The 14,735-nt window shown below is 47.0% G+C and overlaps 1 protein-coding gene across 1 annotated transcript; it reads left to right on the top strand.

Annotated features, from left to right (window-relative positions):
- The first annotated feature begins 2,054 nt into the window (after positions 1-2,054).
- On the top strand, positions 2,055-14,662 carry LOC132083093 (probable glutamate receptor). The gene is made up of 11 exons (XM_059487626.1): positions 2,055-2,086; positions 3,638-3,727; positions 5,280-5,311; positions 6,293-6,352; positions 7,102-7,281; positions 9,441-9,667; positions 9,946-10,043; positions 10,501-10,718; positions 11,255-11,480; positions 11,889-12,136; positions 13,155-14,662. Exons 2-11 carry the CDS (start codon positions 3,655-3,657, stop codon positions 13,254-13,256), a joined length of 1,464 nt encoding a protein of 487 aa, XP_059343609.1. The 5' UTR covers positions 2,055-2,086; positions 3,638-3,654; the 3' UTR covers positions 13,257-14,662.
- The last annotated feature ends 73 nt before the right edge of the window (positions 14,663-14,735 follow it).

Consider the following 14,735-nt stretch of genomic DNA (forward strand, 5'->3'; position numbering starts at 1 on the left):
GTAAAACCACCTTATACTATTAAAATAAACATATTTAACCTCCCAGCTGGCGACTCTTTAGCTGTAACACAACAATGGGGTCTGTGATACACAAACATGGTTCATTCTGTTTGCTTTGTTTTCCAGCTTCCTTTGTGGATAACATTTAATTTTACTTTTTCAGAGGGGCAGCCAGTGCAGACCCACTCAGATTTTCTCAGATCCTCCAGAATTTTTGCAAGAGACTGGCATTGTGTGGTGTGAGACACAGCACAGGGGCAGGATGAAAATTCTGGGGCAACTGGTGGAATTAGTAACCAAACAAACAGAAGGAGCTGATCCATCCTGGAGCAGCTGTACAAGTAACACAGATGGCCCTGTTTCATCACTGAGGGGGTTTAAAGTCTGCCTGAAAATGCTGCAGCTCAATTTTTGCTCTTCACCTGTCACTTGATTGAAAAATCACTTCTATTCCTGTCCCAGCAAAGTGCACAGTGAAAGTGCATTTTGCTTCCTTCACACTCCTCCTGGAAGGGTTGTCACTTGTGGAGCTGGGAAGAGGCTCTTGGTTCTAATTTTAGAATCACTTGGCCACAAGAATTTAAACTCTGAGCTACCAAAACAAAATTGAAACTCTGAGATACCAAAATGTAAGGCTGACTGTGTTATCGCCATAACACAGCAATGGGGCTGGAGGGGTTAAATTTCCTGATTAAATCTTTTCAAATTCCCTTCAGCATGAAAACATTCCCTCCGTTTTCCAGGCTGGCTCAGATCTGCCCAGCTTGTCTGCAGGATATGCAAAATTTTCAAACATATTTTTTAAAAAAAGAGATATTTAATTTTTTTAGATGGCCATATTTAGAATTAAATAACAACCTAAACAGAGTAATATTTTTTTTATTCCATTATCAGATCCCAGGGCAGCTTTGTGCAGCAGAATTTTGGGATGTGCACTGAGGTGACCCCACAGCATCACTGCAGGCTCTGAAGGGAGGGAGGTGAAGCTGCAGCAGAACGTGGGATCTGCCAAGAGGAGCCTCCCATTGTGTCCCAGCACAAAGCAAGTTTCATTAACATTCTCTGGATGAAAAAAATCATTCATGTAATACTTTAATTTCGGGCTGAAAAGCTGCAGGGAGTCGCTGCTTTTGTAACTTTAATGCTTTTGCAGCTTTAATGTCGAGTACATGCAACTTGACAGCTTTGGAAAGTTAATGTTTAAAAGGCCTATTTGTGTTTTCTCAAAGGCTGAGTCTCACAATCAGATTATTTTCATCTTTAATTGATTAAGCACTTGTTAAATTAATGCCCCTCACAGGAGGCAGCATCACTTTAAAACATTTACCTTCATTCAGAATTTTAACCAACAGTGTCTGGATTTAAATCATTAGGGTACAAGTGAAATTTGCCCTCTTGCTTCCAAATTAATAGCAACCACTTTTGCAGCTTGTTTTGTGACACTATGTAAGACTGACTATTCATCATGTATTTATTTATTCCTATAAGTGGAATTTATCCCAGCATCTAAGAATTATTTGGAATTTAAGTCAGCAGAAAGTCACAGTTTTGCTCTTCATTCTTCTGCTCTTCCTGTGCACCCTGAGACTCCAGGATGTGCATTTCAGTTCATTAAATGGTAAGATCTGAAATCCAGAGCCTCCAGATCACAAGCAGTGTACTGGCCATGGCTGGATGTGCATTTATAGTCTGACAATGAACATTCAATTGTGATAATGAGCATTCAATTGTGTCTCTCAAAGCTGATTTTGTCTCTGTGATCAACAGGCAGGAAAACGGGCACAGCTCCAAAGGGAGGAATTTTACAGCAGCTCCACAGGACAGAGAGAGAATTCCGTGAGTCCTGATGCAGCATCCAGCTGTGGGACCCAGCTGCTTCCAGAGCTCCTTTGGTGAGGTCTCCTCCTTCCCCCGAAGGTGTCCCCTGGTCCAGCTGGCACGTTTAGAGCCACTCCTCCTCCTCCTCCTCCTCCTCCTCCTCTCCCGGGTATTTAACCCAGCAAGGGATGCCCAAACCTGCAGGATCCTCACTCCTGTGCCGGGCATCCCGAACGGACGGACAGACAGACGGCCCCAGGGAGTCGCTGTAAGTGAGAAACCGTCTTCAGTTCGTGCTCTGCTTCTGGCAAGGGGCAAAGCCCGCTGCCACCAGCTCCTTCCTGGCTTTTTAACCCACATTTGTACCCTGTTTGTGCTTTTAGATAAGCAGCGTGTTTAACAACTTTCTGTGCGAGGTGATGCCAGCAGTACCAGCTCTGATAGTTTGGGGTTTTTTGGAGGAGCTCTGATCAGTTTGGGGTTTTTTTATAAGAGGCCACTTGAAACAGAAGTCAATTTTGTTGCATATACCAAATTGTAAGAGGAAAGGAACAGGAATTTAGAGGCTAAACCTACCAGGAAAAGCACAGCTCAGCCTGAAGACTGCTGCTTCTTTTCAATTTTTATATTTTTTTCCCCGTGGTTGAAGCTGCTCAGTTTTTGTGCTGCTGTGGCAACAGCCAAGAGCAGCAACTACTTTGTCTAAAAAGCAGTTGTAGGACAAAGTCAGTGTTTGTTGGTTTTCTCAGCTTTTACAGAGATGGGGCAGCTCAGAGGGGTTTTAAAAGTTTTCATTCCATTATCAGTCTCTTGTGAGACACAGGAGATGTAAAACTCAACGCCATTCCATCAGAAGCCAGCCCATTTCCTGGTCACAATGCAATGCATCTTTCACAGCTCTAATTCTCTAAAATATCTGGTCTTTTTGCAAGGCTGTATTTTGAAAGTTGTTGAAATTTATTTCTAGTTCAATCTCTCAACAATGTCATCTCTATTCCATTCCTAAATCAGCACACCTCATCTCAGTATTTGCATACAGATGTACAAGACTGTATAAGCTTTCTATCAGGTTTTGAGAATTCCTTACAAATCCATTTCCCACAGGTGTTGGCTGATGCCCAGCTCAGATCTCAGCTCTCTCCTCTGGGATCCTTTCACAAGGATCACCATTTTCCCATTTGGCAGAATATTTTAACAGCAGCAACAACAAAATCAGCATTGAAATTTAACCTGGAGAGAACCTCCTGTGGAGGTTTGAGTTATTTCTCTCATTAGGGGAGATGAATGAGGGAAAGTGCTGAGCTGTAATGCTGAGTTTTCATGGGATGCAGGATTGGGAAATTTCCTAAAAGCTGATGAGGTAAGATCCCTAAATCCAGTGTTTGCCAGTAATGCCACATGTAGTATATTTTTGCCTACACACTCTGATAAATGTTTTCTTGAGCATTTTAAATTTATATTTTATAATTTCTGGTGTAACGGTGTCCTGTATCTTGTTGGACAACAAATACCATTAAAATATTGCTGCTGCTTCCTCTTCTGCCCTTTCCCTGGGGGAAAACCCACAGGGAGAGAACCACCAGTGGGTGAATGCCCTTTTTTTAGGTTTGTCACATCCTTTTTGCTGCAGTGGGGACTTCACCAGAGCCTTTCTTTAGTGTTTGTTCTGGCTGAGCTCAGCAGTGACTGTTTTCAGCTGGAGACTTGATTTGGAATTGTGGCTCCACAGAAAAAGGAGCAGAAAATCCAGCACAAAGTGCTCTCAGCCAGTGATGGGGAACTGTAGAACCAGGTTTAACTGCTTGCCTTTCACCTCCAGCAGGAATTTCTGCTCCCATGGATAAATCACTTCACATCACAATCTGTGTGCTCACAGCCCTGCTGCTCCTGAGGGAATCAAGCCAGGCAGGTGAGGAAAAGCATCCAGAAGTGTTGCCTGCACCCAAACCTGCTTTTATTTTTCTTTAAATCATTAATTCCTTCAGTTTTTACCTGCAAGTGCTTGCAGGATTTTGTCCTAATCTCAGAATTTGCTTTTAAAATGGGTTATTAAGAAATTCCCCAGGGCTCGCCTGGTGGCTGGGACTTTGTGAGTGCCACCAAGTGTCTTTGATGTCCCCAAGTGTCTTTGCTGCTAAAAGATGGCAGAGATGGGGGAAGATGAAAAAAGCCAAGGAAAATGGGTGGGTTTAGGTGTGGTTGTTGTGGTTAAAGCTGCATTTCTGTGAGTTTATGGTCCCTTAGCTGCAGCAAGGTGTGCTGAGGATGGGGGAGAAAACTGAGGGGAGGTGGCCAGTCCTGAGCAGTGCCAGGAGCTTTTTGCCCAGGAATCCAGCAGGAGCCTCCCTTTGGGAAGGCTGGCAAGAAAGAAAAAGCTGATTTTTTACAGCCACAGTCTCTTCCTACAACCAATGGGGAAGGGAGGGATGAACCTTTCCCTTATCCTGTGCTGCTGCAGCCTCCCAGGAGGATTCCAGGAGGAATCCCAGGATTTCCAGGGGGATTCCCAGCAGAATCCTCGATGCTGGGCTCTGTCCCTGCCATGACCTGGGGTTGGTGCTGCAGCCCCATCGCCCCTGGGCCTTTCAGGAGGGCTCACAAAGGGGCTTTGAGCTGGGAGCTGGAGCCCTCAGAAGGCCCTGCTGCCTTCCAAGGAACCCCACGGGGCCTCCAAAAGCTGCTGCTGGCTTTAAAGGGTTTCTAAAGGGAGACAAGAGAAGTCCTTTGTGGAGATTTCCAGCCCCCATGGAGAAGTGTAGTGGAGAGGGAAAAAACAGGTTTTGTTTTACAATAATGTGGAGTTCAGCGCAAGGCCAGAAAATTCAACACCAAAGAAGGAGAAATAAATACATAATGAATGAATATGCTGTTATATTTAGAGAAAAACTCACAGCTTTTGCTGGAAAGAGTGAAAACATCCTGCATTTTTAAATTTGTCTTGAGGGACTTTTGTGCTGTGAATTCTCTGAGTCCAGGGAGCAATGCTAAGCAGATTCTGGAAAAATCATCCTGGGCAATTAATGAGCAATATATTGACAAAATTGTGGTTTTAATTCTGCATCTCAGATGCAAAACCTGCCGGCAGCAGGGGAAAGGAAGAGTAAGAAAAATCAGTGGGTGGTGAGGAACTTTTGGCTTTTCCTCAGGGGAAGATGGGGCTTGGCAGGAAAGGAGGAAGGTCTGGGCTGTGTGAGGAAGAGGAGCTGGTGCTGCCCCTCCTCAGGGGTGGACTGGCTGTGCAGGACTCCCTCAGAGGCTGAGGGACATCAATGACACCATTAAGTGACACCAGAACCTCCTGAGCCCCTCTCTGCTGTCTCTGCCTTCTTTTGTGCCCTGGGGGAGGAAGCAAAGGGAGTTTGGGAGTTGGGGGTGATTGTTCTGATTATTTCAGTGCGCTGTGGAATGAGGAGCTGTGAATACAAACCCCACACAAATCTGATTTTGTTGTGTTTTTCCAGGAGCTGGGAGGAATGATGATGCTATGAGTAAGGTATGTCTGAGTTCATTAGTGCAGAGCCACTAACGAAGGCGTGGGGCTGATGATTTTACATATTTAATTCAGAAATAGTGATCAGAATGTAAAATATTTTCATCTTTGAAGAGTTATTATTTTAAGTACACTGTTCATGGCTGGCTGTGTCTCTGTGCTGTTTTCCTTTGTTTGTTTTTGTGGGGGTTTTTTTTTTGGCTGAATTTTTTGTACAGAGCTCAGAATTCAGTTGTGCCCCAGGGAAGAACCTGCCAGCAGCCCTTGTCTTCATGGCTGGTAGAGTTGGGGAACTTGTGATCACAGCTTTCCACTCAAAGCTCGTCCCTCAAACCCTTCCATTGCACAGAGAGAATTAAACAAGATCCTTTGGAAGGACTGAGTTTTCTTTTGCACGTTTTGTACTGCATATTTATATATTTATATATTCACACACACATATATACTATATACATCCTCTCTCTGTCTAGAAAAATCACCCTGTAATTTCCAATAAGCAGACACATTTAAGACCAACAAACCTCACAAAATCTGACACTTCACTACAAAAAGCTACAACTGCCCTGCAGTGCCTTTGATGAGGAATCCTCTGGAGTGAATGTAAAATTGGAAGATGCATCTTTAACTCACACAAACGAAGCCACTTTTCCTTTCCTCCTCCTCCTCCTCTCAGGTTTCCAACTGTTCTGTGTCTCCTGGAATTGCTCTCTAATGAGACCTTAATTGGCTGCTAATTCTTTTGTCTGCAGCAGGAATTGGTCTCTTGGGGAGGCTGCACGCACCATCCGAAGATGTGCAGCAGCATTTGCAGCGATTTTTGTTTGCAGCAGGCAATGAAGTGAAACGCTGTGATTTATTAATTAGGAAACAGCAGCAGCCCCTGCAGGTTTAGGGCTGGTTTAACCCCCCTGCACCTCCCAGGTCACCCTAAAATAACTTTGAAAAACCTTGAAACCCATGAGTTCCTCAATTTCTGCTTTGCAGGGCACGGACCCTCGGGGAACAGGAGAGGGACTTCCAACCCTGACTGTCACAACCATCCTGGTAAGGCCTTGACAGGGCAGGGAGCAGCTTTTTTTGGGCTAATTCTCCTTTTCCCACGCAAAACCGTGTCAGGAGCCTAATTTCACTAAAGGGGGGGGGGTGGGGAATTTTTGGGAATTCCCAGAATTTTGAGAATTCTGGAATTTTCTTTGGAGAGGGCCTGTGATGAGAACCCCCTGGTTCGAGGCAACCCTGGGAATTTCCATGGATTTCGCATCTCAAAAATCCCCAATACCCAAAAAATCCTTCTGGAATTCTGGGAAACTTTAGGAATTTGAGAATTTTGAGGGGGAAAATATCTTGGAAAATGATGATATCAATTAAAAAAAAAAGAAAAGTAAAAGTAAAGGGGGGGGGAGTCAAAAATTTTTGGGAATTTTAGAAATTCTAGAATGTAAAACATTCTGGAATGTAAAACATGGGGAGGGCTGTGATGAGAACCCCCTGGTTCAGGGCCAACAGGAATTTCCATGGATTTCGCATCTTAAAAATCCCCAAAATAAAAAAAAATCCTCCCGGAATTGCGGGAAACTTTAGGAATTTGAGAATTTTGAGGGGGAAAAGATCTTGGAAAATGTTGACATCAATAAAATAAAATAAAAAGTAAAAAAAAGGGAAAAAAAAGGGGAAAAAAAGAGGAAAAAATATTTAAAAATAGAAAAGTGGAGAGGAATATCGAGGCAGTTTTACCAAGGCCGGGTTGAACCCCCCTGGGCTGACCTGGCTGTGTGTCCGTCCCTCCATCCCAGGAGGATCCCTACGTGATGGTGCGGGGAGCAGAGCTGGAGGGGTACTGCATGGAGCTGCTGGCGGCCCTGGCGGGGATGCTGCGCTTCCAGTACCGGGTCAGGGTGGTGGGCGACGGCCAGTACGGGGCCGTGGCGGCCGGGGGCAACTGGAGCGGCATGATCGGCGAGATCCTCCGCAGGGTAAGGGAGCCTGTCCCAGGAACCTGCAGGGGTGGGGTATTCAATATAAGGGTGTTGGGCTAGTACCCGTGTCCAACTGTGGTTTATTCAAAATAGGGATGCTGATCTAGTACCCATATCCACCTGTGGTTTATTCAAAATAGGGGTGTTGGGCTAGCACCCATATCCAACTGTGGTTTATTGAAAATAGGGATGCTGATCTAGTACCCATATCCAACTGTGGTTTATTGAAAATATGGGTGTTGATCTAGTACCCATGTCCAACCATTTATTCAAAATAGGGGTGTTGGTCTAGTACTCATGTCCAACTGTGGTTTATTCAAAATAGGGGTGTTGGGCTAGTACCCATATCCAACTGTGGTTTATTGAAAATATGGGTGTTGATCTAGTACCCATGTCCAACCATTTATTCAAAATAGGGGTGTTGGTCTAGTACCCATGTCCAACTGTGGTTTATTGAAAATAGGGATGCTGATCTAGTACCCATATCCAACTGTGGTTTATTGAAAATAGGGGTGTTGGGCTAGTACCCATATCCAACTGTGGTTTATTGAAAATAGGGATGCTGATCTAGTATCCATATCCAACTGTGGTTTATTGAAAATATTGATGCTGATCTAGTACCCATATCCAACCATTTATTCAAAATAGGGATGCTGATCTAGTACCCATATCAAACTGTGGTTTATTCAAAATAGGGATGCTGATCTAGTACCCATATCCAACTGTGGTTTATTGAAAATATGGGTGTTGATCTAGTACCCATATCCAACTGTGGTTTATTCAAAATAGGGGTGTTGGGCTAGTACCTCTATCCAGCTGTGGTTTATTGAAAATATGGGTATTGATCTAGTACCCATATCCAACCATTTATTCAAAATAGGGGTGTTGGTCTAGTACCCATGTCCAACTGTGGTTTATTGAAAATAGGGATGCTGATCTAGTGCCCATATCCAACTGTGGTTTATTCAAAATATGGGTGTTGATCTAGTACCCATGTCCAACTGTGGTTTATTCAAAATAGGGATGCTGATCTAGTACCCATATCCAACTGTGGTTTATTCAAAATAGGGGTGTTGGGCTAGTACCTCTATCCAGCTGTGGTTTATTGAAAATATGGGTATTGATCTAGTACCCATATCCAACCATTTATTCAAAATAGGGGTGTTGGTCTAGTACCCATGTCCAACTGTGGTTTATTGAAAATAGGGATGCTGATCTAGTGCCCATATCCAACTGTGATTTATTGAAAATATGGATGTTGATCTAGTACCAATATCCAACTGTGATTTATTCAAAATATGGGTGTTGTTTTAGTACCCATATCCAACTGTGAGAGATGAAACCTCTCTAACAGTTTAAAGTTAGAAAGTGTATGTTTATTGTGGGATAGCTCCCAAATACACACTGCAATTTACAGGTGATTACAGAGTCCTTTTATCTATACAAATATTGAATACATAAAATATAAATACATATTCATAACTTTGGTACATTCCATTCCCAATATGGATATTGATCTAGTACCAATATCCAAAAACTCTCTGAGAGTTTAAAGTTAGAAAGTGTGTGTTTATTGTGAGATAATTCCCAAATACACACTGCAATTTACAGGTGATTACAGAGTCCTTTTATCTATAAGTATGTAAGAGTATTGAATACCTAAAAATATAAATACACATTCATGGGAAACATGTCCTATTCCTTGGGGGTCACATCCCAAGGCTGTTGACCTGGTGATGTGATGCCATTTCTGTGAGAATCTTTAAAATGAGAGGGTTTTGGGAAAGCTGCAAAAGGCAGGCTTTAGAGCCAGTAGAACTATGATTAGAGCTAAGCTGTAACTGTAAGATTTGTCAGTAGAAAACATTTATAAGAAATTGAAAAGTAAGAACAAATAGAATAATGGTTTGTGTATTAATGCTTGTCTAAAATACTTGTCTCTAAGTAACAAAAAAGTATATCTAGTAAAATATTAGGAAGTTCTAAGTTTAATAATGGAGCTCTGTAATAATGGAGCACCTGCCTACGCAGCCAGGGGAGCACCTGCTTGAGGGACAGAAATGTTTAAAGGGGCAGAAATGATTGAGGGACAGAAATGATTGAGGGACAGAAGTGTTCCCTGGGCTGGTGGCTGACTGTTTTTGTCTCCTTGGCAGGAAGCTGACATTGCAGTGGCTCCCCTGACTGTCACCTCAGCCAGGGAGGAGGTGGTGTCCTTCACCACCCCCTTCCTGCAGACCGGCATCGGGATCCTGCTCCGCAAGGACACGGCCTCCCAGGACATGTCCTTCTTCCACTTCCTGTCCCCTTTCAGCAAGGAGACCTGGACAGCTCTTTTGTTTGCTTACTTGCTCACCTGCTTCTGCCTCTTCCTTGTTGCCAGGTACAAATGCATTTCTTTCACAGGTTGTGTTCAAGTCAGTGCCTTTCTTACCTATGAACAGCTCAGATAATCCCAGGAGTTTTGCTTTTTTTTCCCTTTTGCTCTGAGGAAACCTCCTGTGCCGCTCTAGTACAAGGGCTAAGAATTCTTAAACCCTGTCAGATTAAGCCAGCATTATGAGTGGGATCTCCCTGTGAGGAGGACTAGATCTCTTGATGGGGATTATTTTTATTTTTTTCCCTCTGAATGTCTGGTTTTACCCTGTCATTTTCCCACAGACTGAGCCCCTGTGAGTGGAACGAGCCAAAGAATGAAGAGAACCACTTCACCTTCCTGAACAGTCTCTGGTTTGGAGCAGGAGCACTGGCCCTGCAGGGTGAGCTGGGAGGATGATGATGGTGCACCCAGCTCCTTCTGTGACACTGGGGTGAAAAGGTGTCCTAGCAGGGACACTTGGAGCAGTAAAGCAGGCTGGGAAGGTGTGAGCACAGACTGCTGGGCTTTTACAGGTGATTGATTCTGGTTGGGGAATATCTTCTGCTCAGGGCAACCATTGCTTGGGGCAATGCCCAGCTGAGCATGGCATGGCTGCTTTGTCCAAAGGAGAATTTTTGTGCAGCTTTGTGCCACTGCTGCTGCTCCAGCCCTGCCCCGAGCAGCACAGAGGGACCCTCCAGGCTCAGGCTCTGCGTAGCTGCAGGGCAGATTTGCAATTTGCCTTTATTTCAAGTGAACTCTAACTGAGGCTGGTGTATCTGCAGTTCGTGGTGTATCTCTGGCTCCACATCCCCTCCTGTGTGGTTTATGTGATTTTTTGGCTCCCTGTGGTGCAGGTGCCACCCCCAGGCCCCAGGCACTGTCGGTGAGGGTCATTGCTGTGGTCTGGTGGCTCTTCACCCTGGCCCTGCTGGCCGCCTACATCGCCAACTTCACGGCCCTGCTGAGCTCCGGCAGCGAGCAGCTCCCCATCCAGACCTTCGAGGACCTGGTCAAGCAGAGGAACCTGGAGTTTGGGACCTTGGAGGGCTCCTCCACCTTCTACTACTTCAAGGTGCAGAGAAATCTCCTTGTGCCCACACACAGGGGCTGTAGGACTGCAGGGCTGGGGCTGTCTCACAGCTCAGGCCTTGTAACCCCTACAGCACCCTCGCCACTGCTGACTCCCTCAGTTTTCCTGGCATACTTCAAATAATATTGTTCATTATTGTTGATTATTATTGATTATTGTTCTGTTCAGCCCTTCCTCCACCTCTTCTCACAGGAAAGCAGGCACAGAATTCTTATTTTTATTCTGAATTCTCCTTTGAAAATCTCTCTACCCTTCAGGGGCTGCCCTTGTGTACCTTAGTGCCATCTGTGACACTTGTGCCCCTGGTGATGCTTGTCCCCAGTGTTAGGGACAATCTGTTCTTGCAAGGGTTCACAAATGGTTTAAATGCTCTTCTTCTCCAAACTGTTTTACAACCCTTGCACATACAGGCAGATTTTAATTTGTTTGGTGGTTGTCTCACCCTTGAGTTTGACACTTGGATTTTTTGACACTTGGGCTTGATGTTTGAGTTTGACACTTGGATTTTTGTGCTGCAGAACTCCAAGAACCCCATCCACCAGATGATCTACGAGTACATGGAGAAGAGGAGGGAGCACGTGCTGGTCAAGACCTACCAGGAGGCCGTGCAGCGCGTGATGGACTCCAACTACGCCTTCATCGGCGAGTCCATCTCGCAGGACCTGGCGGCCGCGCGCCACTGCAACCTCATCAGGGCCCCCGAGGTCATCGGGGCCCGTGGCTTTGGCATTGCCACCACCCAGGGTGAGTCCTGTCCCCTCTGTTCTCTGGGATACCCAACAGGGAGAGCCAGCACCGCTGTCAGGGTGACCAGACTGAGAACGCTGCGTGGCGGGGTCACTGCTCTGTGGGGAGTTACACTGGCTCTTAGTTTGGACTCTAATCCACAAATATTCCATCTCCTGGTGGCCTTGGCCCCAGGAATGCAGAGCAGGGGACAGTCTGCTCATGTTCTTCCCAAAGCACTTTGCTCTGCCCCTATCCCACAGGTGGATAGGGCAGGGTCTGTGGCCAGGGCAGGATCATTGTTAGCCAGGAGAAGCCTTTGGCAGGCGGGGCTGCGTTCAGTGACACCTCTGCCCCCTTTAGCAATGTTTAACTAAACCATGGCTGGGGGCTCTGCCATCCTCCTCTCTCTCCTCTCTCCCCAAGCATCCCCCTGGACCAAGCCCCTGTCCATCGCCGTGCTCAAGCTGCGCGAGTCGGGCGACCTGGACTACCTGAGGAACAAATGGTGGGAGAGCAGCTGCCTGCGCCAGAGCCGGGAGCGCTGGGGGCCCCTGGAGCCGCCGGCCCTGGGGGGGCTCTTCCTCACGCTCGGCATCGGCCTCGCCCTCGGCATCCTCGCCGCCCTGGCCGAGCTCTCCAGCAGCAGCCGCCGCGCGGCCGCGCACGCCAAGGTGGGCCCTGCACCTTTCCTGTGCTCCTCTATCCCTCCTTCCACCAAAATGAGCCCTGGCTCCTGCTTCAGGTCCTATCCTGCATCCCTGTGTCCCCCCTTCCACCAAGGTGGGCCCTGGCTCCTGCTCTGAGCCCCGTCCTGTGTCCCTCCTTTCTCCAAGGTGGGCCCTACACCTTGTCCTGTCTCCCCATGTCCCTCCTTTCTCCAAGGTGGGCCCTGAACCTCATCCTGCCTCCCTGTGTCCCCCCTTCCACCAAGGTGGGCCCTGCACCTTTCTATCCCTCCTTCCACCAAAATGAGCCCTGGCTCCTGCTACAGGTCCTTTCCTGCATCCCCGTGTCCCTTCTTTCTCCAAGGTGGGCCTTGCACCTTGTCCTACCTCCCCATGTCTCTCCTTCCATCGAGGTGGGCCCTGTACCTTGTCCTATGTTCCTATTTCCTTCCTTCCACCAAGGTGGGCCCTGGCTCCTGCTCCAGGTCCTGTCCTGCCTTCTGTGTCCCCCCTTCCTCCAAGGTGGGCCCTGGCTCCTGTCCTGCCTCCCCACGTCCCTCCTGCACCAGCATTTCCATTCCAACCTTCGTTTTCTAAGGAAAGCTGTGCAAGGGGTGAGGGGAGGCTGTGCAGTTACTCCTTAAAAGTGCTAAAATTTCACAGCTTGGGCTGTGGGACGGGCTTGTGGCCTGAACAGCATAAATGTAATATATAGAAATAAAATAAACCCTTAGGACCCCTTTCCTCCCCCCCCCCCCCCCCAAAAAAATGATTAAGGAACATTCCCCTGAATTCTCAAGGCATTGCACTGCCCTGGGTGTTAGGGAGGACAGTAAATGATCCTTAATGAGTTTATCCCAGGGGTGGCTGTTCTTTAGTCATTAGACAAGGAAAACACATGCACAGTGAAACTGCACCAGTGCCCCTTGGTGCTCCTGCTCTCCAGCCCTCCCAACGTGCACATGGAATGGATGGATCCACAGAACAACCACCCACAGCCTTCTCTCTCCCATTTCTCTTTCAGAAATCTTGTTGCTCTGTTTTCACAGAAGAAATCTGCACTCGTCTACGCATAAAAGGAGCTGCCAGACAAAGCCAGGACACGCCAGGGAAGGCAAATGCTTGAGGAGTTTTTGCTGTGTTAGGGTTGTGCCACGTCCTAGGAGCTGTATCAGTGTAGGAAGATGTTTTTCTGCTAGCCTAGAGTGTTAGTTTGCTAATTACAGACACACACAGCACTTCTGGAGTGGTGGTGGAGCTGCAGACACAGGAAATTAAGTGGCTTGGAAGAAATTACATTACTTAGGGGTAGAGTGGAGCTGTGAATGGATAAACCGGAGCAGAGCTGGCCAGGATGGTGGATCCATGTTTAGGTTTGAAGTTCACCCTGTAAGTCCATGAAGGCCTGGAGGAGGAAGTGACTGGGGACAGGGTAATGTGAAGCCTCTGCTACTAATTCCTGTGTGAGGAACAGTCGTGGAACATTAAAGCTCTTGTCTGTCTCATAATCAGGAACAGCAGCTTAAGCACTGCAGCTCTAAACAGCCTCACCCTGCCCTGCCTGAGCAGCAGGGGCTGGTCCCTGGAAGGCAATTCCTGGATCAGAACTGACAGGGCTGCTGTGTAACCCCAAACAGGCCCTGCCTGCACCCCAAAACGGGAGCCCCTGCCACCAAGGTGGCATCTGAGCTAAGAAATGCCAGGCATGGCTTGTCCTTTGACTCTTCCCAGCAGAGGAGTGACAATGTTTTGTTCTTGTTGCCCAAGAGTTGAGGATTGACAGTGGAAATCCATCAGTACCAGAGCAGGGAAGGAATGTGGGGATGAGTCAAACACAGCAGAGCCCCAGCTCCCCTGCAAGGGGAGATGTGAGGGTGTTTTGCATCACTCTCCTGCTCTCAAACAATGCTGAAGTTCAGGGGAACAGTTGTCTCAGCTGCATGTTAAACACCTTCCTCATTAAGCTGCTTTCCCTTTCAGAGCTGGGATGACTGAGGCATTTAAGTGTTAGGGCAAATTGGTGGTGAAATCACTCCATTTATCAACTGCACAGCTGAAGGAGGGAAAAAACAAATTGGGTTCTTTGAGAATGGCTGTAATTGCACTGCAGGAACAAAACCACCAATCCTTGTCAGTCCTAGGAGGGAAAACTGAAGGGAAGAGAAACCGGGGGAGTTAAGGATGGGGAGTTATGGGTGATCCTGAACCCAGCACTGCTCATTCCCTGGGAGGGAATTCAGTGAGACTCAGCTTCAGCTGCTGTGAAGGAATTCAGTGCAGCTGCAGGACTCCCTCATCCCTCCAGGACTCCCTCCCTCATCCCTCCTGCCAATGGGAACAAACAAGGGGTTTGGAATTCCAGGTGTTGGGAAACCAGGGCTGGTCCTTAACTCAGACTGCAACAGCCCTGGCTCAGTCACAGCCTGAGCAGTGTTTGTGGGGTGAGAAGGTGGATCAGCCCTTCCATCAGCTGAGCTGCACAGAGCAGGAGGGATTTAGGTAAGTGTAAAAGCTGAAAATGCAACATCAGGAAATGCAACAACAGGTTCACTTAGCAGTTAAAAACGATGTGGTAGGTGCTGTGTCACTGCTGGCAGAGTAGGCA

This window comes from Ammospiza nelsoni, chromosome 22, assembly GCF_027579445.1.
Source record: "Ammospiza nelsoni isolate bAmmNel1 chromosome 22, bAmmNel1.pri, whole genome shotgun sequence".
In the NCBI taxonomy this organism is placed as follows: Eukaryota; Metazoa; Chordata; class Aves; order Passeriformes; family Passerellidae; genus Ammospiza; species Ammospiza nelsoni.

Coding starts and splice junctions, on each gene's coding strand:
- LOC132083093 (XM_059487626.1), top strand. CDS start 3,655: ATGGATAAATCACTTCACATCACAATCTGTGTGCTCACAGCCCTGCTG. Junction 3,728..5,279: donor GAGGGAATCAAGCCAGGCAG/GTGAGGAAAAGC, acceptor GTGTTTTTCCAG/GAGCTGGGAGGAATGATGAT. Junction 5,312..6,292: donor ATGATGATGCTATGAGTAAG/GTATGTCTGAGT, acceptor TCTGCTTTGCAG/GGCACGGACCCTCGGGGAAC.